General features: G+C 44.5%; 2 protein-coding genes across 7 annotated transcripts in view; one reads left to right on the top strand and one right to left on the bottom strand.

Annotated features, from left to right (window-relative positions):
• Positions 1 to 7,222: 7,222 nt before the first annotated feature.
• On the top strand, positions 7,223 to 14,312 carry LOC137664074 (poly(U)-specific endoribonuclease-A-like). The gene is made up of 7 exons (XM_068401795.1): positions 7,223 to 7,269; positions 9,107 to 9,206; positions 11,159 to 11,270; positions 12,483 to 12,604; positions 12,690 to 12,802; positions 13,426 to 13,579; positions 14,002 to 14,312. The coding sequence occupies exons 1-7, from the start codon at positions 7,223 to 7,225 to the stop codon at positions 14,257 to 14,259; spliced, it is 906 nt and encodes a 301-aa protein (XP_068257896.1). The 3' UTR covers positions 14,260 to 14,312.
• LOC137663691 (lactosylceramide 4-alpha-galactosyltransferase-like) overlaps positions 10,781 to 25,236 on the bottom strand; it is a 76,361-nt gene continuing 61,905 nt past the window's right edge. For 5 of the 6 annotated variants that reach the window (XM_068401157.1, XM_068401158.1, XM_068401160.1 and 2 more), the window contains 2 exons: positions 19,391 to 19,500; positions 10,781 to 17,053 (listed from right to left, as the gene is read on the bottom strand). In XM_068401157.1, the coding sequence (XP_068257258.1) occupies positions 15,935 to 16,999 (1,065 nt within the window). In that variant the 5' untranslated portion in view covers positions 17,000 to 17,053; positions 19,391 to 19,500 and the 3' untranslated portion in view covers positions 10,781 to 15,934. Of the gene's footprint in view, positions 17,054 to 19,390; positions 19,501 to 21,998; positions 22,075 to 25,236 lie in introns of those variants that run through there. The other variant, XM_068401162.1, reaches the window with a different exon arrangement.

Genomic DNA, 25,236 nt, shown 5'->3' with positions numbered 1-25,236 from the left:
CACCGCATACGTAACGCCCTTTATTAACGGCGTAAATGACGCTGGGGAAAAGCAAGGGGAATAAAATTACAGTCCCTTTTCTAACCAGCAATCGAAGCCCCGCTGTCTTATAGAATGGTTTGGGTTGGAAGGGACCTTAAAGATCATCTAGTTCCAACCCTCCTGCCACAGGCAGGGACACCTTCTACTAGACCAGGTTGCTCAAAGCCCCATCCAACCTGGCCTTGAACACTGCCAGGGAGGGGGCATCCACAGCTTCTCTGGGCAACCTGTTCCAGTGTCTCACCACCCTCACAGTAAAGAATTTCTTCCTAATATCTAACCTAAATCTCCCCTCTTTCAGTTTAAAACTGTTACCCCTTGTTCTGTCACTACTTGCTCTGGTAAAAAGCCCCTCTCCCGCTTTCCTCTAGGCCCCCTGGAAGGCTGCTATAAGGTCTCCCCGGAGCCTTCTCTTCTCCAAGCTGAACAGCCCCAACTCTCTCAGCCTGTCTTCATAGGAGAGGTGCTCCAGCCCTCTGATCATCTTCGTGGCCCTCCTCTGGGCTCTTTCCAACAGCTCCATGTCCTTCTTATGTTGGGGGCCCCAGAGCTGAACGCAGTACTCCAGGTGGGATCTCACGAGATAAGAAGAGGTCTTTTCGAGGTAAGAAGAGGATAACGTCTGTATGTCAACACCACAATTCATTGTTAAAACAAATCAACTTCTCAAGCCTTAACTTCCCCTGCTTGCACTGCTCCAGAGACAGCACCTACACGCAACCAGGGAGTACCAAGAAAGGTGCCTGGGTGCCCTGCACAGGCGCTTCGGACTCCCTTTGTGAATCTGCTCCATCTCATCATGGCCAACAGCCTGATGATCCATTAATGGCAATGTTTATGCGAAAAGCACAAGAACTGAGTTGTGCAACAAGAAAGGGTGTTTTAGCCGGATCCCCTAAAATTTTGGTTTACATTGATGTGTAAAAATTAATGGCTAATAAGCAAATGGGTCTTTGTGTCTGTGCTAAACGTGAAACGCTTCAAAGCTCTTTAATTAATGTCTTAACTTGCAGTAAACAGGCTTCGATGATTCCTAGACACAGTTTCTCCTTACAAAATCAAGGAAGACGTATGCTTGACAGTCCTAATATTAAGATTACAAAAAAACGATACAAAATTTCCTCCCTTAGCGCCTCAGCTCACACAGGGGTACTGAGCCACCTGCCTCCCCAAGCACTTGCTTTCTCCCAGCCTCTGGGGTTGCTGACTGTGCCTGGCTGTGAGAACATTCCGAAGACAGCCATGGTTTACCTATTAAACCTGGGAATTAGCACGGGTAAATAAAGGCAGGTTAACAGACCAACCTAAAGGTAAGCAGGTCACGTCACTGCTCAGTCTGGGTAAAGACATTTAGCTGCAGGAATGGAGTTATTTATTCCTGGCATTTCTATGACAAAAACATGCCTGGCTGTGTAATCCTCTCACTTTTCTCTTTGAGGACAGCTGCTGCACCAGAAACTCCCGAGTAAGCGGAAGGATTATAACACCATTGGCTAGAGAGAAGGACTTCAGGATTGAGAGGCCGAGGCTTAGGAAACTGGGGAGATAACTAAGAGACAGGCTGGGCACAGGGACCATGGAGCTTGGTGGGAGACAATCTGTCAGGTCAGGCTCCAGCTTGAGAATCAATGCCTAGGGAAGGGTGGAGACTTCAAAGTCCCCTCTCCCTGCTCTCAGTGAGCTCTGACCTGGCTAGGTTCCCACTAACCAGCCCAGGCCATGTCTCCACTGCTTTTTAGTGTTGGTCAGCTTGTGAAGCCTTGGCAGCAATAGCCAAAGCTCCTGTGGGAATGTTCATCAAACTCAGTGTCTCAGAAACTTCCCTCTTCCCCATATCCATGCACAAAACGTGACCCAAAGGCCTGCTCTGGCTTCTCCAGGGAAAGGACTGAGCCTGCTATAGATCTGCATGGTGTTTGTTCTAGCTGCCAGCTTTTACTCAGTCTCCCCAAGTGAGCCTGTCCAGCCCAAATGTCTCCTTCATGCACATGTGAGCCCTGGCTGCTTTGGTCTGGAAGCCTGTAAAGCAGTGTTCTCACTCACCTTCTCTAGATCCACCAAAGAGGTTTAAATTAACTCAGAATGAGCCCTTTCCCTCGTCAGGGAAGTTTAGGCACCTGACTAGAGGCGACAAACCGGCACTTATCCATTGGCCACCTTGATTAGAAAAGCAAAATACTCAGGCCAGAAATGCACAGAGACGCCTACGTGATTTAGAAACAGGTCTTATTCACAGGATTTCCTTGATCCTTGACCTTGGCAAAGGTCAGCATCTGATGCTTAAGTTGGCAGTTTCATTAGGCAGAGCGTCTTCTGCAAGACTATTGCCCCATTCCTTTGGAAATGCTGTTCACATGCGAGTGAGACACCACCAAATACTCTTCCTGTTCCCTTATGCCAGAAAAGAGGAACAGAGAGCAGGGGTGAGCCTGACCTCAGCTCCTGCGCAGCAAACGTACGCTGCCCTGTGCAATGGGTTTGACAAAGCATTGCCTGATCTCTTCAGTAGAGAAAGCCACCCCACGGTGTTAGCAAGGCTGCACTATGGACACTCGGGTTTTCTTACTGCCTGTGTTAGACCCGGGAACAACCCAGATTCTGTGCTGATCTCATTTGCCTTTGATCAGCACTTCATTTCTGTTGGCCAACACACCCTTTAACACTCTTTGGGATCCTTGAGTTTTTCTTAGCTCAACAGCTAAATCATAGGCCAGAAGTTTTACAACAGATTTAAGTACACGTTTGGTTATGAAGTTGCTAGCGATGCTACTGATCTGACCTGTAATTTTATCAAAGATTAACTTAAATCTGCTGACTCCAGTGATGATGGTACTTGTAAATGGAAACCCCCTGGGCTCCCATCTGGGCTCTTTCTGCCAATGAGAATAAAGGAGTTGCAACTTTGTTATGGACAGAATATGCCCACTGGCTTTTGTATTTTAAATGAAAGCCTAGGAAAAGACTCCCTGCATTCAGCTGATGAACACAGGCACTGTATTTTTGTCATTTATCTTGCTTACCCAGAACTGCAATAAATAGTCACAAAAAATTATAAAGAAAAAATTCTGTTAAAATTAAGGATATTTAATTTTGAGATACATTAATTTCGCCTACGAGGGTCACTTTTAAGTGAGCTAGCTGCATGCCTTGTCCCCTGTGCAATTCCATGTGGCAGGCATCCTCATTACCTGCAGCTTTGTTTGGCTCTAATATGATTCTTTGAAGGGGTACATGGACCAGAGGGCAGAACCATTTGTATAACTGGTAGCCTAACATCAAACCATTTTGGCTTCTGTATATACATATATGCAGTTTAAACCTAAAGCTGTGTTTTTCAGGAATTAATTCTTATGAAGAAGAAAATTTTAAAATTACCAGTCAAACAAAAATAAGCTTTAAGCCATCTGAAGTTTAATTTAGCCACATAATGAATGCATGCTTCCCAGGACAGGCACTGGAAGGGGTACCTGCACCTACTGGCACCTGCCACCACTTGCTTCCAGTGGTGCATGCGAAGTGCTGCCTTTGTAAAACATTTCCTGGTTATAACGCCTCCTAATATTTACAAGGTTGCAACCAGCAAGTTCAGCTGTTAATGCAGAAACACACATTTTTAAAATTTTTCTTCCCCACTTATAATTTTTTTGATCCCTGATTTACTATCATCTTCCCTTCTATTGTCAAATAATAACTATATATAGAACAGCAAGACTGGAATGGTCTGTCCGTCTCAGTCAAGGCTTTCACACTTGAAGAGCTTATTTCTGGGCCCAAAATTCATGCAGAGATCTAAAAATCTGTTAATAAATAATCTAACATAACTCCCGAAGCAATGCCATGACTCGTCTACAGTTCATACAAGGATCTCAGGTTCGTATCTGAAAACCCAGCTGGGAGAAGGCGGCGGTCGGTCGCCGTGTGTCTCTCTGGCATCACCTCCTGTATTCCCTGCTATACTGATTGTCTGCGGAGATAAGGCGAAGCAGGAGCCTGGTAGAGGTGGCTCTGACTTCCTGGTCGGAGCGTGCCAGTGCTGAGAGAGGCGTGAGATGTGGTACTGTCCTTACACTCCACGTCTTCTTGTGGGGTTTGGCACCTCCTGCCTCTCGGTTGCCTTCCTGCGCTGCTTGTCAGTCTGAGTGACAGTCCTCAGCGGGCAAGCAGAGTATAAGAGGGAGACAGCTCCATGCCTTGGACTACTGGAAGGATTTCTGAGCTTCAGGTTGCATTTTCCCTGCTCAGTGTATTTGCTAAGAGGAAAAACTTCTTCCTGGCATGGCTAATGGGTAAGAGAAAATCATACTAATTCTTCTCTAACATGAAGGGCAGTGGGGATGGGATATATTTGTCTGCGAGACGTGCAAAAGGGAGTTATGTGAAATGCAGCACTGCAATAACCCTGCTTTCTGTTTCTGTTCTGTTTTACTAACTAACCTCAGCGTAAAAAGTTGGTGAGACAACTGAATCATAAGCGGTTTTAGCTAAAATAAGGTGGTGCTAAGATCAGTTTTTCCTTAAACATAGCTGATAACATAGAATTGGTTCTCCAACCATTGCCTGCCTGCCCAGGACCTTGACAGAGTGTTTGCCAAGTAAGTGCCCACTCTTATGTTTGTCCCTTGACAATACATTTTCCTTTCCACTGACAAAACCTGTCTTATCTATCCTTTGTTATTTCACATACTAACTTTAAACTAAGAAAAACATCACTGGACTCAAGTAAAAGACATACACACTGGCATTAAGAGGAAAATTGAGATAATTGCTTGTATCTTCTATTAACCATATAGGCTGATGCATGTATTTCACAACATTTGAACCAATTTTTTAAAATTATTGGAAACTCCTTGTAAATGGCTGCTCATCAGGCTTTCCAAATGCTTTTCTTCTCTATGCCAAGATTAAAGGCTTTTTAAAAATTGGATGTTGTTCAAAGGTTCTCTGAAGGTAAATTTACTTTAGAGAAGATGTTCAATCAAACCTTCTTTGCAAGGCTCCATGTGACCCATTTGCAATACGTGTTTTTCTTGCTTTGACACTGTTGACTTGCTCACATGATTCACCACTTGATCCTTTAATTCTCTTCATGTCTTGAGTCATTTCTGATTTATAGCAATAAAAGACTTCTTCTTGGGGCATTATTTTGGATAGAATGAAGGTTTCATACAAGAAAATAATTTGGAAAACCAGGCACACCATGTGAATGTTTCACTTGAAAGCTGTAATAAAATGGTGATGTTAGATTCTTTTGCTCTAGTTGCACTGCTAGTGCATTAGAGTTGCTATTGCAAAAAGCCTCCCCCAAAAGTTTTCTGAGCTCTTACAAGTGCAGACTAGGTGGTGTTGTTATTGGGGTGGTGCTTTGCGCATGTAAGCACATCCAAGCAAGACTCCAACTGGACAAAATCCAATTGGCCAGACTTCTTGCACAGAAATAATTTATTCTATGTGAAAGCACAAGGCTAACAACTGAGAGATTTCACCATAGGGAGAGGACTGAGAATTAATGATAAAAATCTCTGATTTGAGTCATACATTCAATTGTATTGAAAACCAGAGAGCAAATACACAATACTCTTTTTCAGGAAAACTTTACCTAAATGCTGTGTGTCGTGGATTTGCATGAAGGTGTTGGGCTTTTCTCTTTGAAGTTGTCTCCCCTCATGTGTGTAAGCTAAGTTTATGGACCTTTTTTAAAGAAATACTGTCCAGAAAGGGTTTTTACAAGATGACTATGTAAGTTGCTAAACAAGTTCTTTGCTTTGGCAGGGATATATTTTCCTTTATTCTAATCTTCAGTTACAGTGTGTACAGGTGTTCTGCTTTGTTTGGAAAATAAAGGGACAACAAAAAGGAGAGGAAAAGTCCATGATGATTATTCCCAGCATAGAAAAAGAAGAGAAAAGGCTTTTATTTTATAAAATTAAGTGACTTTAGAGTTTTGGGACACATTTTCTGAATGCAAGAATACATTTAGTACAAGTATATTTATTAAATAAATATGAGGATTGAAATCTGTAGGTACGCTCTTGCTGTAACCCCCTCCTGAGTAGACACCTTGAGCTTGCCTCCATGAGCTCATGTGATATTCCATAATATTTCTAGAGGAGGAAAGATCAAACAGAACCCTTCAATCCTTTATAAACACAGGACAAATCTGCCAAAGCAGACTAAGAACAAGCAGTAGGTATTGAAGAGATGACAGATTTTCTGTATAGGTGACTTTTACCAAAATATGTACATACTAAAATATATGTATATAAAATACTATATATATGGAACAAAATATTACAAAAAAAACCAAACCCCTGACATCCCCCCTAATATTTCACATACCGTGGATGTTCAACAGACAGCAGACTTCTATCCACCACTGGTAGTTACTTCCGAAGTAAAAACTGTATTAAACATAATATGGTGGTACTCAAACAGATGGGATAAGCTGATGCAGAGGAGTAGACAGAAGGAGGGTCCAGAGCTCAGGAGAAAAGTGATCCAATAAAATTAGGTCAGTCCAAGGTAACATGAATGTGGACAGTGCTTGAAGTTTGAAAAACATCTCCAGTGCTGTTCTGTGAATTTGCCAGTCTTGTTCTTGTCACTTCAGCTGAGCTGGTGAGATGAAGAATTTTCTGTTTAGTGTTGGTTTGTAAGCTCTTTTGAGAAGGAATTGCTCTTCTTAAGATTCTGGAAAGAATGTGGAGCTACAGATGAAAACAAATAAAAATGCTGCTGTTGGTGGCTTCTGTGATATCCTGTGAGGCTAACTCCCCATGAAGTTAAGCAGGTGCCTCGTTTGGGCTGCACAGCCAGTATTCATAATGTGATGCAACAAACCATGCTTCTGCTGTATAAGCAGAGCCAGGGGTTTGGGCAAGGGCTGAATATATCTCCTCTGTGACAGCCTCCTTCTGCTCCACTGTAAGATCCATTCAAGTACTTGTTCAAGCAAAAAGCTTCCTTCATATTCGTGTTTAATCCTAGCAACAAACATGTGCTTTGGCTCCCATATACTAGAATTTTTAGTCCTTTTCCTTTTTCAGGTATTGACATCTATTCAAGCCCAGTTCAAAATTCAGGTTATCTATCTTGTTGATTTCCCATCAACAACAATCCCAAAGAAGCACAGAGACCAAGCGAAAATGGACTGTCAGTGCCTCTAGCATAGCTGAGGTACGTGATGGCTCAGATTCCCAGCTACAGGCAGACTGAGGTGTGGCAGCCAAAGTAGTTAGGGTTGTCTGCCCTGCCCTTCTGTAGGAGGTTGCTTTCCCCACTCTAAATAATGCTGAGTATAATATGAATATCATATATGTTCTTTATGCTCCTCAGCTGCTGCAGCTTATCCTGTGGTGCATTAATGTAAACTGGCTGCTTTTGGCTCCTAACTCAGGGATATGAATTCCTTTGGGCAACAAGCTCTCAAGGAGTTAAGCACAGATTGCTCATGCTTTTCAGGATTTTAATCTTAGGCTGTATAAACTCCATTCCACAGTTACACAGACAATTCTGGAGAAAAAGGATTGCTCAATAATGTGAAAAAAGAAGTCCCAGTTCTCCAAGCACAGTTTGCTACTTTCTGTTTCCTTCAATATGGAGCTTAGACAGGCAGTTTCTGAGCCAGCCACAAAGTGCAGTCCAGGACAGAAGAAGGCACATAAAATCTTGCTGTACTGCTTCTAGGCTAATCTCCCACCATTTGATTAGTGCCATTTTTTCTGCTATGACTTCTAGTCCCTCCCTGCCAACAATGGGCCAGGTGCCCACCTGGCTCACTTTTTGCTCTTCCTGGCTCTCAAGCTGCCTCACATCAAGGCTGCCACATCAGAAGACTGTTTGTGACCCTACCACGATATTTATTTGCTGGAGACCATGGAATTTGCCACTGGCTGGAGGATGCAGCAAGTATCTCCATCCTGGCCAGAACAGAAGGAGAAGACATAACAGTAATCAGTTAGGAGGTTCAGAGTTGGGCTTGAAGGTACCTTGGTTCAGTCTGGGAGAACCAGTTGTTAAAATCATGGCAAGTTGCCCAAATGGCTATTTGAAAGAAATGCCCATTGTTGACAAATTTCTGCACTTTTTTTCTTTTCTTGAGAACGTCTTCTTTGGAGGAGAAATTCAAAATTATCAAGCGGTTCTTCTCTGGGCTTCGATGCATGTGCTGGTTTGTAACTGATTAATTCAACTGTCAGACTAGTTTAAAGATTAACCCACTTCTCTTTCTTCTCCACTCTGTTCTTTGTCTTGATCTTATGTGTCAGTGTGGACATAATGCCCTTGAAACTGGAGATACCTTTGCGTGGTTCATCACAATAACAACCCTTCCTAAATCTTGATAGATGGATGGATAGACTTCTGAAAACTATACACTATTATGCAGGGCAAAATTCCATTAAAATGAGGAAAGTACCAGCCTGGGTAGGTTTGTATGTGCATCAGAGATCAGTGCATGAGAGAATTTTATTTTATGCAGACCCTGTGTTTAGAGTCTTAGTCATCCTTCGTCACGCTAACTTTATGCTAGGATAACCACACGTATGGGCGAAGGCAAGCATCTCTAGTGTGGAGTCTTGCAGGAAGAAAGGTAGGAAGAGAGTTGCACATACGATTGCTGCTAGAAAAGCATCATAGAGAGAATTTTTTGCTTCCTGTTTTGTTGTGTGGTGTTACTGCACGCTGATAACAATCTCCTGCTTGCCTCTGGTTTGTACATAGAATCCTCCTGAATGAAACATCACCATATTCATTTTTATTTCAGTGCATGGAAAAGCGCAGGAAGGCTTATTAACAAGAACTTCGTTAAAATCGTCTCTAAAATAACCATAGGGAAGGCTCAAGTTTCCTTACAGGTTACCTGCATTCTTTAGATATGAACATGAACAGTAAGCTCTATGATTTTTAGAGCAGCAGTGACAGGAAGGTGTGGGCAGAAGAGAAAGCTCTTCTGATGACAAGCTAATATCCAGAACATAGAGTGACATTAGAAGACGCTTGAAGTGGCTTGGAGCAATAACAGCATGTGTCTTTTTTAACATGTGTATTTCTCTGGATTTCTTGACAGGAAGGCCTTAAATCATGAACTTTCTAAACTTTTCAATGAGATGTGGGATATGGATGTTAACCGCCTTATGCCTGGGAAAGACTACACAATTGATTTGCAGGTAACCAATTGCTAAGTCACATGAGGATTAAGGGCAGTATGGTACTGTAGGAAAAGGTGTCTGCAAGACTGCCTTTTGCCAAAAGACTTGCCTATGCTTTGTCGTTTTCACTAATGGCATAGGCAGGATTTCCTAATGACAAAGAATCACTTAGGAGAGGGAACAGTACAGAGAACACATTAATGGTCCACACTACCTGGATGCTGGTTACAAGTGGAGTCTCTCAGGTGTCTGTCTTGGGTCCTATAACATTTAATATCTTTATCAGTAGCCTGCAAGAGGAGATGGGGTGCAACCTTTCCAATTTTGCAGATGACAGCAAACTGTGGTGATGAAGTTGGTATGCTCAAGCTCAGGCCTTCTCTTCAGCTGGACCTAGGCAGGCTGGAGGAATAGGCTAAGGAAGAAACATCACGAAATTCAACAAGGACAAATGCAACCAGAACAGGATGCCCAGAACAGCTGTAAAATCTCCACGTCTGGAGGTTTTCAAGACCCAACAAGATGACACCCTGAGCAATATGGTCTGAATTCAATGTTGACCATACTTTGAGCATGACTAGAGATGTCCTGAGGTCCCCTCCACCCTGGATGTTTCTCTATGTGTATGACTGCTTGTCTGTATGGTCTGGGTGACTTGCAGCAAGGGAGAAGGGGAGCTAGGTCCCAGATCATTCTTGGGGGAATAAGGGAGGAATCTGAGGAATTTCTGGGTCTGTCCTGGAGAGTGTGGAGTAGCAGAGAGGTGTGGCTGACAAGGGTTTTAGGGTTGTTGCTACCAGTCCTGGGGAACTGTGAGGGAGGAGTGGGTATTAGATTTGATGAGCAGCCATTTCACTCCTTGTTAGCTCAGTGTAGTGCAAACATGACCACGTTTGGCCACAAATTGCAGCAGGCCACTGAATATTCAGTACTCCATTTTGTACCTACACAAGTGCTCAAACACTTCATTTCAACGTTGCTTCATAATATATAATTTTCTGTTGCTGATAAACTTTAAAAAGGGGTACCTACCTCAGGCCAAAATACGTGTGAGGAAAACTTCTCCCATATGGTTTCTCCATTTTTCAGGACAAGGCTCTAGTTACCCCTTGCCCATGTTAACAAACTGCTACTCATCTTTTCTCCTCTTGCCCTGAGAAGGCCCTTTTTCGAACAGAAACTTGAAAATTGTCAGGAAAGCCTCCTTTCCATTTTGGATGTGCTTATTGGTAACATCATTGACTAAAACGTCCGTAAACATGGCCAACCAGCAGTCTTTGAAAACTTCAGAGCACCAGATTGCACCAGACCAAAGCTGGTGGAGCTGCACAGAACTATCTCGGCATCTCCCTGGCAGTGAGGCAATGGCTGGGGCTGCGGTCATGAAGTCAGAAAGAGAAAACAAAGGCTGAGCCTGAGGGAGCCTACTCAGGAGTTGGATTGCTTAAGCATTTTCATGTAGGAGAGGAGAACTCGAATGGCTAGCTTGGGGAGTAGGGACTCGGGAGAGAAACAACCCCTCTGCTGCACCACATGGCCTCATAAACCATGCACAATGAGTCTGTGTGTAACAAATGAACAGAGAAGGAAGGTGCGCAAATCTCCTTTTTATTTATTTGTGGTGGGAGGGAAGCTTGGCTCTACATTACTTCTCTTTTTCATTTGTGATGTACATAGCATAGTAGCACAGCTGGTTACTGATCAGAACTGAGCTATCACATGGGTCATCACAATCATCTCTGAAAATGAGTCAACAGAGAAATTTCAGGCTCTTACAGTGTCAGAGATTGTCTTTTTTCTTTATGCTGGCAGTTCTTCTGTAATGGCTTCTCTTGTTTTGTAGGAAGACAATTCCTAACAAAGAATCCTGATAACATTATGGGTTTTGTTTTGATTATTTTAAAGGCAGGCACTGTCTCCTCTAAGGACATCTTACTTCTTGCATTGTTTTACTTTGGTGTTTCTCCTAGGGAAAAGCAGGTGCCGCACAGCAAGGTGACAGTGCTGTCCAGGACAGCGCAGCCAGACACCTGTTTCACAACGTAAATGAAGAACGCCTGAAGAGCATAAAAACTTTTGCAAGTGAGACCTGTTCTTTTGTTAATGTGGAAATGACATGAAAAATCTGTGTTGTTTTTTATGTATTTGCCTAAAATATAACATCATGTCTAATTTGGATAGTGGTGAAGATCGTCAGGCTGCATGTCATTTGAAGGTAGTTTCCATAACATTTGCATGGAGGTTACCTGTAGCCTCAGCCTCAGGAAGAACATGCTTTTGTGCCTTAGCCAAAATCTGAATTTCTCTGTGGTTCTTCCACTACAAAGTGAAATGAACAAGACTCTTGTCATTGCTTTGATGTTATTCCATGTATTGAAAAAGACACCAAAGTCATCTTTCCTCCTTTGCTCACAGCTTCTAGCTCTTTCAGATAGCACTAGGTCCACAGCTACTTCTTGCATTTCTGTTGGGGGCTATACTTCAAGCATGTCTGAGTGTATATTTCCTTCCCTGATTTTTCTTTTTCCCAGAGTTACATTAAGCTGATCGAACAGCTGGCATAATGGGAAGCACTGTTTTTCTCTGTTCCCCCCCACACACTCCTCTCTGAACCACACAATCCCGTGTCTAATGAGGGCAGCTCTGGTACTCACTGAACCCTACACTGAGTCCCTTCAGCTCACTAACCTGGCAGAAAATTACTTAGGTTTTTGACCTCAAGTATTTTTCTATCAGCTTGGTGTGCTGAGTCAGCCCCCAGAGTCCACTGAGTGTCAGAGCACGAGTAGATGAATTGACGGGAGGGAGCAGGTGGCAAAAGGGGTGCAAAGGAGAAAATGAACCCATCCACTCAGTGGCCACGTGCTCAAGCTCAAGCCATCTCATGTAGGTTTATGCTGTATTATTTCTCTGCTGAAGTAATGCCCACAAAGCCGCCTGCCAGCATAGCTCAAGTTCATAAGCCTATGTCTATAACTTTGGTGGTGAGATATGATTTGGTTTGGTAGAAGGTCATTATTGCTTCAGCACGTGGTTCCATAAGGAAGCTCAGCAGTGAGCTGTTTATCTTAAAAAGAAGTACAGCGGTGGTCTGGCCTTGAGTCACCTCTAGACCTAAACCCAACAGTGTGCCTGAGAATGAAATTTGACCTATAAAGGTGTGTCTTTCTCAAAGGGCTGTCAAGGCATATTTTATGGCAACTTTTTATGACTGCAGTCTCTAATGACTGGAACACGGGTATGATTAGGCATATGGCCTGTTCATGCATGCTGAAAGTTTCTCTTTTTCTGCAGCCTTTATTTCCTTATTGGACAATTATGAGACATCAACCGGTATAGCAGAAGTAGTGACTCCAGAAGAAATAGTTGAAAACAATTGTTTTCTTGATGCTATCTTAGCAACAGAAGTCATGAAAGTGAGTAACACAGATCTTTTTCAGTCGCTGAAAACACTGAATTAAAAACTAAACTGTGTATATATCTTGGTTTTCTATCCTTCAGCTAGCTCATGAATATCTGCTTAAAAAAAACCTAGTAAAGCCAAACCTTGCCGATTTCAAATATCAGCTCTATGACATCTGGTTCCAGCTTTACGCCAGGAAAGAAGGAGACAGGTATGTTTGATGGATATGGCCCCTGATAATCTCTACACTATTCTGACTTAGGTAAATATAAGCCCGAGTACCATCTGTTACACACAGAACTGGAAGACAGCCTCAGAATATGGCCTAAATCAGGTGTTCATTGCTCCCCCACAGGTTGTGTTTAAAGACTTACTGATCACATACTAACAGTATTGACCCTTGGGGTACACCACCGGTGAATTGCCTCCAGCTGCACTTTGTGTTCCTAATCACAGGCCTTCAACCACAGACATTCATCCACTTTTCAGCCCACCACATCATCCACTTTTCTAATCTGTACTTCATCAGTTTGTCTGTGAGGCTGTTATGGAAGACAGTGTCAAAAGCCTTGCTAAATCTGGATAAGAAGCAGTGATGCATCTGTGGCATTTACTAGCAACCTTCATCATCAAATACAAATTTAGTCTTCATGGCTAGATTTCATTGCAAGTTTTGTGCAAAGTAAGAAAGAAAACCCAACAAATCCAGACAAATAAAAAAAACTGCTCACAAATAGACCTAAGCAAGCTCATGCATCTTCTTGCCTTTTACCTCTGCCAATTTGAACTGTTTAAACACATGAAAGACCTATATTATTCTTTGGTTTATTACAGACCTGATTCTTGCGGTTTTGAACATGTTTTTGTTGGAGAAACAAGGCATGGTAAACAGATCTTAGGTTTGCACAACTGGGTGCAATTTTACCTTCAGGAAAAGCGCAACCAAATTGACTACAAGGGATATGTGGCTCGGAAGAACAAAACCAGGGTAAGAATAAGCAAGGTGCCTTTGCAAATAAGACAAATGGATCCAGAGATAAAAACTGTGGCAATGAATCAAGGCACAACGATGCAATCATAGGCTCAACTGCTTTGAACCTAATTTGCCCAGGTGTATATAAGCAGAAGAAATACTAACATGCCCTCAAGTCCAGCTTCTTTTTTTTTGCAAACACTATTAAAAAAAGTAGTGCTGGTGTTTACAGAATCTCAACATTGCTGAAGTTTAATTGAGATAAATGATCATGAATGCTCCAGAGGACAGGGAAAAGGCTGTGCTCCACCTGTACCACCCTGGCACAGCAAGAATGACTGAATCTTGCAATGCCCTCAAAAATCTGGAGTTGGAAATTGTATCTGTCTGGTCACAGCTGTGTTGGAGATTATTCTATTGTTTTGTTTATGTTTCAGCCTGACAAAGACGACCAAGTTTTGAGCATCCAGTTCAGTTGGAAGGGCTCGGTCAAGCCAATTGGCAGCACCTTTATTGGTGTCAGCCCAGAGTTTGAATTTGCCCTTTACACTGTCATTTTTCTGCTAGCTGAAGAAAGAGTCACACGTGAAACAGTGAAGATAGAGGAATATGAGCTGCAGATAGTTGTTTGCCGCCATGGGCACCACATTGGAACAGCATATCCAGTACTCCTCAGCACCAGTAGTGAAGACTAGTAGTTAGAGTGACAGGCAACATTTCTTTTTCTTTGGGGGTGGGGAGCACCTGACTGGATGGCAGAGTAAGTTGATGTGTTGTTTTATACAATTCATTTCGAGTAAAAATTGATGACTCGCTTTTGGTCTGTGATGGAGTGGTATGTTTAATCAATAGTGTGTCGTGGCTCAGTGTCTGACAAACCTTGAAACATACTGCTGCTCATACTAAAAGCTGGCTCAAACTTACATCAGCCTTCCTTCGTTCATGATAACACTGTACTTTTCAGCAGATAACGGAATTTAGGAAAAGGCTATAATAAAGTTGATACACATGTTTCTCTTATTTGTTAGCTACTGCATATCTGAAAGAGTAATAACCTCAAATTGGTTACATTGTGCCTTCCAGACAGGAACTTTGATTTGGCACCAGCAGAACCACGTTACATATTTTTCTCCTCTCCTCATTTCATGAGAGGTTAATTTCAAATGCATTTTTACAATTACAGTGCCCTGAACACACAGGAAACACATTCAGGTGTGAGAATGGTCATCAGATCAACAGCAGGTTGCATCAGATTTGCTCTGCCCAGGTTTTCTAGAAGCCACAATTAGCTTTATCTCACTTAACTTCAACAGTCCATGCTATAGGCATCTGTGTTCCCCTTACAGGCAGTGAGGCCTGCAGTTACTTATCTGCTTGTGTAATATGCATTAGGGTTAGATGAATGACCCTGCCTTATCCATTGACAGGATCCCCAGTGACAAGAAGAAGATGTCACTGGGGACACTGTTCCTAGTCCTGGACCCTGTCACTGGTCCTTCTGCTGATGTGGACATGTCTGCCTCTGTTCTTCCACAGTGTGTTCAATACTCCAAGGAAAGGAAGGTAATGCTTTTCCTTCTCATACCAATGCAGAAACAGGCAGATGCTGAGACCCTCTGAGAGCATGACAAGGACTGGTTAGACACTCACATGCCACAAGAATTGCTCCAAAAAGCAAGGAACTTTACTCACACTGGTAAAAGAACTGCTTTTGGCTTTTTGTTTTCCCAAAGATGACCAGAAAAGTTGGCCTGTCACTGTGGAATGTAAAACAGGAGACAAGATCATTTGAAATAAAGTATCTTTGGAAAACAAGAAAAACTTCACACTGAGCTGAGCGGGGATTTCAAATATTTTCCATCTCTTAAAGCAATTTTCATGTACTCCCCATATACTTCACCAGCCATAAGAATCTTTACCACCCAGGGAATTTAGTCCTAAGCTCCTCTAAACCGTGTCCTACAGCACTGGCTGGCATTTATTTACGTACTTTGAAACGTTACAGAGAGCAAGCCAAGGGTTCCTACAGCTGTTGGAACTACACGAGAGGCATTTCAGGCCTGATACTATTGAGAGAACAGCAATAGAAGAGAAACTGATAGGCACCAATGAACAAGTTCACCCTTCCCTGCAGCATCAAGGGCTACTGAAGGACAACAAGAGAGTCCAAACCCAGGTTCTGTTGTACATTTGAAGCACGTAGGATCTGAGGCAGATATCGGAAATGGTACAAAATCACTGAGCAGTCACACAGAATTCCTGCTCCGTGGGCTAGAAACCAGCTCTGTGGAAGGTGAAAGGCACTCCGTTTCCCTCAGGATGGGGAACTTCCCTGCAGCCAAGGCCCACAGGTCACATCACAGGCCTTGGCTACCCTTCAGAGTCCTTCTTCATCTTCGCATATGTGGCAGGGCAGAACTGAGAATACAGATGAGCCAGCAAAGCCTGGGACGTGATCTCTAGCCTTGTCGCGTGGCTCAGTTTGTTCCATACATGCACCGCATAGGTGTTCTTAAGGAGCTTGTGAAGCTCCGAGGAGCTGATTGCTTCAAATAACTTCTTCCAGTCCTCCCAGTGAATAGGATAAAAGGCTTCTGGGGAAAGAGCACTCACACCTTTGCAGCTCATGTTGTTCTGGATATTCCTGATGGAGCACCACTTCTTGAAGACACGCGTTAAGAGTCCTGGGCCCTGGTGCGCCCAGATCCAGCCATTGTAGTTATCCACAAAGTCCTGCATGCAAAGCTCCATGAACTCATGCCTGGGTTTGAAGGATAGAAAGGCCCCATTCAGTACACCCTCAGACTGGATGCCAAGAGCATTGGTGAGGTTCTTCAAGTTCCTAAGCACAATGAAGTCTGTGTCCAGGTAGGTGCCACCAAATTTCCACATGATCGTAATTCTGCAGGCGTCAGACAGGACGGGTAAGTAATAAGGTTCCTTCTGATGCTCAGACTGCAAGTACCACTTTGCCAGAGGCGTCCCTGAGAAAAGCTCCAGCAAGTCCAGGGGCCGGATTTCCACGTTGGGGAAGCAGCTCAGCAATGAAAATGCCCAGTGGTTGGGTAATGAGGCATTCCCGTTTGCCAAACCTTTCATGAGCACCACGACCCTTGTCCCAGGGTGTGTCCTGGCCGCTGACTCCACAGAGCACGTGAACAGGTAACTTGGGTTAGTTCGCTCTGAGGTCTCCACAAAAAACACATCCCCCGGTGGAGGAGGGGGACCACTGGCAGTGGGATGGGGAAGGCAAGGCAACAACTGTTCATGCCTGCTTTGCGTAGGCAAGCTGTAGAGCTGGCCCTCAGCATCCTCCCCAGTTCTCCAGTACAACATGACAGAGGCAAAGAATACAAATGAAATGGTGAGGATAAACAGAGCCCTGAGCCTGTGGCTCAGCACCACCGCGGTCAGTTTTGGCAGGCAGTTGGACATCCTGAGCAGTCTCGATCCTGTCAGAGCCTGCTCTCCCAAGACAGGCGTCGTGATCTGAAGGGAAGAAAAGAAGAAAAAGACACTGACAGGCAAGACAGCAGACAACAAGCCTTGGGACAGTGCCACGGCAGAACAGAACTCTCCTTCCTTCGCCTCAGGGCAGCATGTTTAAATTATGCCTTTTGGTCACTTCTGAAACAGTCTCCTGGCTTCTCCGTATTGTCACAGGGCCTTCAGGTCCCACATCAGAAACTACTGCCCATCTTTGGATCCCTCTCATTCCAACACAAAATAAGGACAAGTCTCTTCTTTCTGTATATCGCAAACCAAGACAGATCCTCAGTTCTGTCCATGTATATTGTGCATATAAGTTGTGCTTGCCACTTGGAAGGTTATGCAGCATTTGACACACAAATGGCAGACCTTCATGGTGGTGCACAACAAGCTCTAGGAACAGCATTAGAGACCTTATCTATGATCTTCTAGAATTTCAGGTCATTCTAGATATGAGACATATATGCAAAAAACCCTAGGACGAGGAAACAGGAAAGCTCCATATGAATATTCCTGGAGCTCTGTTAACAGACATTGTGTGTACCTGCTGCCCTGATGAGACTTTTCTCTCATTATGAGAGTTTTTTCCCCAAAACCAAACACAATACTAAAACCCCAGTGCTGTCATCAGTTCCTATTAAGAGGCCTCAGTCTCCCTGGCTGTTGAACCAGCATTTGAACTGCCTTTTGAAATCAACCATCCGTCCCTACAGAGAACCTGGCTCATTTTTCATGGCACTTTAGCATAGCAGAACGGATGGATAGTGGGAGGGCAAATGATACAAGGCAGCTTTGGACACAGATGCAGACGATAAGGACAAGAACTGCCTAGGTAAAGAGAGTTTCAAAGCTGCTTCCCAACCCTGTTCCCTGTCAAGTCCTCACTTCTACCTCCTCTGGTAGATGGTGCTGCCAAACCCAGCTGTCACCAACCCAGGATGGAAAGGCCATGCTGGCTGTGACCTGCTCGGCTCTGCCAGTGGAATCATCTGGTGATGGATATACAATCCTCCCTCCACCCTACCCTTACTTCCTCTCTTCCTCCTGCAAAAGGGAGGGATGGAGATGAAGCGATTGTTAACAAGGCAGCAACAAAAAGAGAAGTCATTTTAGCTACAATCTCAGCATTAGCATCGGCATTTCTGCCCTTGCCTGCCCTTAAAGTGAAGGACAGCAGAATCAGCACCTCCTGGGCCCACCACTGGGGCCGCAAAGGTCAATGCACAAAAGCATGTGAAAAAGCAGCAAGGAGGACTGTGGCATTTAGGATGAGAGGAAACAGCCTCAAATTGTGCCAGGGGAGATTTAAATCGTATATTAGGAAAAATTTTTCCACTGAAAGGGTTTTCAAGCACTGGAACAGGCTGCCCAGGGAAGTGGTTGAGTCATTGTCCCTGGAGGTATTTAAAAGATGTGTAGATGTGGCACTTATGGACATGGTTCAGTGGGGGACTTGGCAGTATTAGGTTTACAGTTGGACTGAATGATCTTAAAGGTCTTTTCCAACGTAAATGATTCTATGATTCTATGATTTCTCCTGCCTCCCTCTGCTCCATATCTCCAAATGCAAATCCCCATGCTCCAGAACAGAGAGCTTCAGGAAATCAGCAAAGCTTTCATCAAACAGCTGTAACAGGGAACAGGACAGAGAACCCAGCTGGAACAATCCCATTTGTCGTTCACCCCTGGTTACTGCAACTGGGTCACATACTAAACTCTCCATGTAGCCAGAAAATGACTTGTCAGCCGCATTGGGAGGATTCCAAATCCAATAGCATGGAGCCAACCACTCTCCACTAGGCACTGGGGCTTTGGGGACAGAGGAGAGGCAGCCGATACACAAATCATCAGCTCTGGGTTCCCAGAACATTTTCTTCTCCTGCACAGAAATGCCAGCTTGTGCTATTAGTGTTACAGGCAGGAAAAAAAAAAAAAACACACTCTGCTTTTTACATACCTATTTTTCCCTCCCTACACACCACAGCTGGTTGAATCCTGTAAATCATTTTTAGCTTGGTAAACTGTAGAAGAGAAAGCAGGGACAGGCTTGAGGGGACAGAGCCTTTGCTGTAGAGAACACAGGAAAGCGCGGCTCTAATTTAACAGTGAGCAAGCTTCAAGGTTACATGCATATTTTTAGTAAGAGGAGGAACTTCTACTACAATCGCACTTCTATATATTTAGAAATACATTTCTGCTCTTGTAGTGGATAAGAGGACATTTTAGACACTGCATTAGCCAGTCCATTTGTTTCACAAAACAAATACAGGAAATCTGGCTCTCTACCTTCCTCTGAAATTGCAAGACCCACTCGCAGAAACTGCAAATACTACTCACCTGTCCCTGCTTTCAAGAGACCACAGAAGTCACTGCTCGGCTGGACAAGTTTTCAAGAGGTCAGAGTCTCTGAGAGCGCCTATAACTCTATGGTCTGGCACTTCCGTTTTCTGAAAAGAAATGGTGAAAGATGGAGTCTGAACACATGGAGAAAACAAGCACATCAAGGAGGATGTGACATCATACGTTCAGCTAATACAGCGGCTGATACGAGGGTCATGCAGCTGTGCTGTGAAGAACCCATCTAATTAGAAATTAATGTGGAGAAAAAAAAACAAAAGAAATTGAAACCAAATTATCACTACTCATTAACCTTTCTACTGTGGCAGGAAACCAGTTGCTGTGTTTCTACTCCTTTGCTAAGGATTCCCAGTGCTCACGCTGCTTGGGTGACTGCCATGAGAACTGAGCTGAGAGTTTCAAAGAGCTGCCTCCTCCCACCCCAAGACTTCAGTTCTGAATGCTCCTTTGAACACACACTCGACCAATTAATTTGCTCATCCATTTGGGAATACGCACCCTTATGCCAGATACTTCACTGAATGACTTTGCCAAATTCAGGTGTCCCTCAATTTAGGATCGAGTTCCCCCTTGTCCCTGTGCTTGATGGCAGCTGACCTTCCCTTACAGAAGACACGCTGACCCGTTCATAAAATACCACCCTTATCCATACAGCCACTAAGTTTAGGGGTTAGTTCAGTTCCTACTCAGTTGCCTGACACAAATGTCAGGCCTACTGCTCTGTAGCTTCCCAGACCCCTCTCCCCTCCGCAAATCCTTCCAAGCACTGCAGCACCACAGACGGACTCAGAAGATGCCAACACTGGGGAAGCTCTTTGGAAAGCACCTTAAGCTGTTCCCAGCCCTGTCATCGACAGAGCTCTCCACGCCTCAGGTCAGGTCCCATCTAGTCACAGAATCACAGAAGGGCTGGGATTGGAAGGCACCTCTGGAGATCGTTTGACCAACGCCCCTGCTCAAAGCAGAGTCACCTAGAGCAGGTTGCTCAGGACCATGTCCTCTTGGCTTTTGACCTCGTCCAAGGACAGAGACTCCACAACCTCTCTGGGCAACCTGTTCCAGTGTTTCACCACCATTTCTCTCATCCTCATTTCCCATATTCCAGTTTGTGCCCATTGTGTCTCATCCCATCACTGGATTCCACAGAGGAGAGTCTGGCTTATCTTCCTTACCCCACCCATCTCCAATCAGGTATTCACACACTTTGACAAGACACTCCCCAAGCCTGCTCTTCTCCAAGAAAAATGATCAGAGCTCTCTCAGCCTCTCTTCCTATGGCACATGCTCCAGTTCCTTTCTCATCTTCATGGCCCTTCGCTGGACTTGCTCCACTGTGCCCATGCCTCGCTTTTACTGGGGAGCCCAGAACCAGCACTCCAGGTGTGTCTCAGCAGTGCTGAGTAGCAGCAAGGATTGCTTCCCTTGACCTTGCAGGCAATGCTCTACAGAACACGGCCCAGCAGGCTGTTGGCCGCCTTTGCCACAAGGGCACACTGCTGGCTCCTGGTCAACTTCTTGTCCACAGGACCATCAGGTCATTTTCTGCCAAGATGCTTTCCAGCTGGTCAACCCATGTACTTTACTCCTCTCCTCAAGTCTATCCCTGCATTGGCTCTGCCCAGGTTTTCTAGAAGCCACAGCTGGCTTTATCTCACTTAACTTCAACAGTCCATGCTATAGGCATCTGTGTTCCCCTTACAGGCAGTGAGGCCTGCAGTTACTTATCTGCTTGTGTAATATGCATTAGGGTTAGATGAATGACCCTGCCTTATCCATTGACAGGATCCCCAGTGACAAGAAGAAGATGTCACTGGGGACACTGTTCCTAGTCCTGGACCCTGTCACTGGTCCTTCTGCTGATGTGGACATGTCTGCCGCTGTTCTTCCACAATGTGTTCAATACTCCAAGGAAAGGAAGGTAATGCTTTTCCTTCTCATACCAATGCAGAAACAGGCAGATGCTGAGACCCGCTGAGAGCATGACAAGGACTGGTTAGACACATGCCACAAGAATTTCTCCAACAGAGCAAGAAACCTTCTAATGTTTATTTTATGACAATATATGATTTGTAAAACACTGCATATCATTTTCACGACCTTGCTTGCTAAATTTAAAAAGCGTAGCTAACCAATGAAGTGCTGGAAATATGCAAAACAGAAAAAAACAAACCAAAAATCCCAGTCCAAACAAAACCTGTACAATGTACAGACACTCCTTACTGCATAAGGTAAAGGCTGACATCTAAATGACAGCAAGTTCCCTTGTTCCAAGCACAAAAAGGATAAAACGTAGTACCAAGGGAACAGACATGGAAGATCTTGTAACTCCGCCGTGCAAGGACTTCAACCAACCTGATGCTGCTGGATCAGCACGTGCTCACATCTACTCTTGGTGCCCCTAAGGGGTACTGCAGCACCCTGTAGTGAGCAAAGGGGTTTCCTCCCCTACGTAACGGTAAAGGTACTTCACTGGTATTTTCCCTGGTAGCCAAACCACAGACCGCAAAAAATGGGAACAACCAAAACTGGATGACAATTGGATGATTGGGTGATGGACCAACATGAACTGTACATGAAGCCAACTTACATGAAGCCAACTTACAAGCATCACCAATTGCTGCAATCCTCTACTTTTGAAATTGTAACAGCAGGTACTCAGAAGCTCCCGAAACCTGGCAAATCATTCCTAATAGGACAGAATGTACACTGTTGAGTGATACTGTTATAGAACATCATCAGATCTGAGTGACAGTTCAAGTAGCGGTAATAAATGGCAAGAAATAACCTGCAGAAATTCTTTAAAAGCACGCATTCAGCAACGTCAGAGAATGAAACGTTACGTTCTCAGTTCACGCTGAAAGCAATTAGAATTGCTTTTATGTAATTACATTAGAACCGTATAATTCTCAGATTATGTCTTCTGTAGGAGGTCTCAAACCTCCAGGCATAAACCTCGGTATAACCATCATAAACAAGTGTCGTAGCCAGAGGGGATCAGATGTTTACAGGAAAACCGTGGTTCTGTATATTGCAGAAGTGCAAATGCTGTTTGCAAAACAGAATATAAACTAAGGACGTGAATACAGACTTTCTTTTGTTTTCCTTCTGTGATTTAATTGATACAGCTTATGCCTAGGCAATCAGCAGATTTAGCCTAGGAAGTTAGACAGACCTGCAAATAAGCAGAAATTTATAGGAAAGAAGGTGCAAAGGGATCATCTAGCTGTTTGGAAATACCCCTGCTGAGCAAAATGGGAAAAGAGGGAGAACAGCAGGTTACAGAAACAGAGACACAGACTAAGGATTCCATTTTGCCTAAAAGGTTGCAAGAATAAAACTGCAGAAGAGAAGCCCTATGATCCCCGATACCCAGGCACTCACTGATCGCCTGCCCAAAGGGACCAGCAAGGGTGATCACCTGGGTGCCTGTGACTTTGGCTGCCAGAGCTCAGCGTTGCTGTTGAATACACTCGTTGCCTTGACAACCAGGCTGCTCTCTCCTAAGCTGGCCTGCCTGTGGAGTGCAGGGAAGCAACAAACCCCGCTCCTAGGCTGTGGGCAGGAGAGAAGCTGAACTGCTGAGCAGGCAGCTGCTGAGGCTGTAGAAAACAGGAATAAGAGTCAATTTAGAATTTGAATATGTGATCAATTCACAATACTCCCAAACAAGAGGACCCCTGGGAAAACTGGAATTGTGATTGAGTGATCCCACAGTGTAGAAAGAGGAACTACAACCACTAACAGTATTCAGCTGACATAACCCCAGGCAGAGGGAGAAACTCCTCCTTCCAGTCCTGAGAGCAATTTTGAACCAGTCTTAAAAGGAAAATAACTGGTGCCTGTCCTGAGAGCCTGCTTGCACGTGGTGTGCATCCCTGTGTTGTTGGGAAGAGGAGCCAAACCAAGGGGCTCTGTGTTCAGAGGAGATGAGGTGGATTCTCTGTCCTCAAAGTCCTCCCTTGTTGTGTGTTCCTTGTGTTGGCTTCTTGGTCCCCACATTAGTTCAATCTCACCCAGCAGTGATAGAAAACACAAGGTGGCTCTCTCACTCATCCCTGAAGAAGGTACCGGGAAGAGAAACACAACCTATATCTACCTCTATTATTAACTAGAGCGGATTGAGAATGTAATTCTTTGATGTCCCGCAGATTTACAAGAGAGACTGGTTGGAGACGGGTTTCTATCTTAAACCAAGCGAGATGCTTTGGATGGTCCCTTTCACAGCCAACATTTGAAAGCAATAGCTATGCCCTCTCATGGCCAATTCAACAATCATTCCTGCAGTTCTGTGCATTAAAAACAGCCTTCCGGATTTAAGGAAGGCACTGCTGGGGAAGCAAAGGAGAGGGTTGCAGCTCTGAGCTTGGGACCCAGTGCTAGAGGCATCGAGACTGGGGCTGGGCTGGAGAATCTGGTACAGCTGAGATTGGCCAGAGTATGTCATCAACATCCCAATCTAGCTTCACAGGCTAAATGAAAGTACACCGTGGTACACCTTCCCTTCTTTCTTTGTCTTTCATTCCTTGTCTTTGTTGCGTGATTTTAGTGCAACTTCAACCACCTTATGCCATTAAACTATTCAAAAGCTACGTTTATGGTACATCAAGTAGAAACACGGCAACATAGCTCTGATCAGCCTTGGAAGAAGTGATTGCACCACTCCCAGTTGTCTTTAGGAGAATTATCCCGAGTACTGATGAGTTTAGTGATGTCCCTTCAAGTAAGCGTGTGGACGTACAAACAGAAAAACACTGGAGGGGATGTGTAAGTTTGCCACAAATGCAGTAACAAAAACATAGAGGAAAAAGGTCCAGCAAAGTGCTGCTGCATACCCAGGCAGCTGCTAGGGGTCTTGAACAATATCACTGATCACAAGCAGCCTGATAGATGTATTTTTGGGACCCACCAGAAAACAGCGGAAGATCGCCATTTTCTCCAGATTTACATTGCCGACAAGAGTAGAAGAGGTAAGGTTTGACAACGCCAGGATTCAGTGGGTGACTAATCATAGAATGGTTTGGGTTGGAAGGGACCTTCACAGAATCACAGAATCACAGAATCAGCCAGGCTGGAAGAGACCTCAGGGATCATCGAGTTCAACCGTTGCCCTTACACCACCCTGTCAACTAGACCATGGCACTAAGTGCCATGTCCAGTCTTTTCTTAAACACATCCAGAGATGGTGACTCCACCACCTCCCTGGGCAGCCCATTCCAATCTCTAATAACCCTTTCTGTAAAGAAATTCTTCCTGATGTCCAACCTGAACCTCCCCTGGCAAAGCCTGAGGCTGTGCCCTCTTGTCCTATTGCTAGTTGCCCGTGAGAAGAGGCCAACTCCCACTTCACTACAACCTCCCTTCAGGTAGTTGTAGACTGCAATAAGGTCACCTCGGAGCCTCCTCTTCTCCAGGCTAAACAACCCCAGCTCCCTCAGCCGTTCCTCATAGGTCAGACCCTCCAGACCCTTCACCAGCTTGGTCGCCCTCCTCTGGACTCGCTCCAACACCTCAACAACTTTCTTGAAGTGCGGGGCCCAGAACTGAACACAGTACTCAAGATGCGGCCTCACCAGTGCCGAGTACAGAGGGACGATCACTTCCCTAGACCGGCTGGCTACACTATTCCTAATAGAGGCCAGGATGCCATTGGCCTTCTTGGCCACCTGGGCACACTGCTGGCTCATGTTTAGCTGGCTGTCGATCAGCACCCCCAGGTCTCTTTCCACCGGGCCGCTTTCTAACCACTCTTCCCCCAGCCTGTAGAGCTGCATGGGGTTGTTGTGGCCGAAGTGTAAGACCTGGCACTTGTTCTTGTTGAACCTCAT

Source organism: Nyctibius grandis, chromosome 5 (assembly GCF_013368605.1).
Source record: "Nyctibius grandis isolate bNycGra1 chromosome 5, bNycGra1.pri, whole genome shotgun sequence".
Classification (NCBI taxonomy): Eukaryota; Metazoa; Chordata; class Aves; order Nyctibiiformes; family Nyctibiidae; genus Nyctibius; species Nyctibius grandis.
This window is presented reverse-complemented; position numbering and strand designations above follow the sequence as displayed.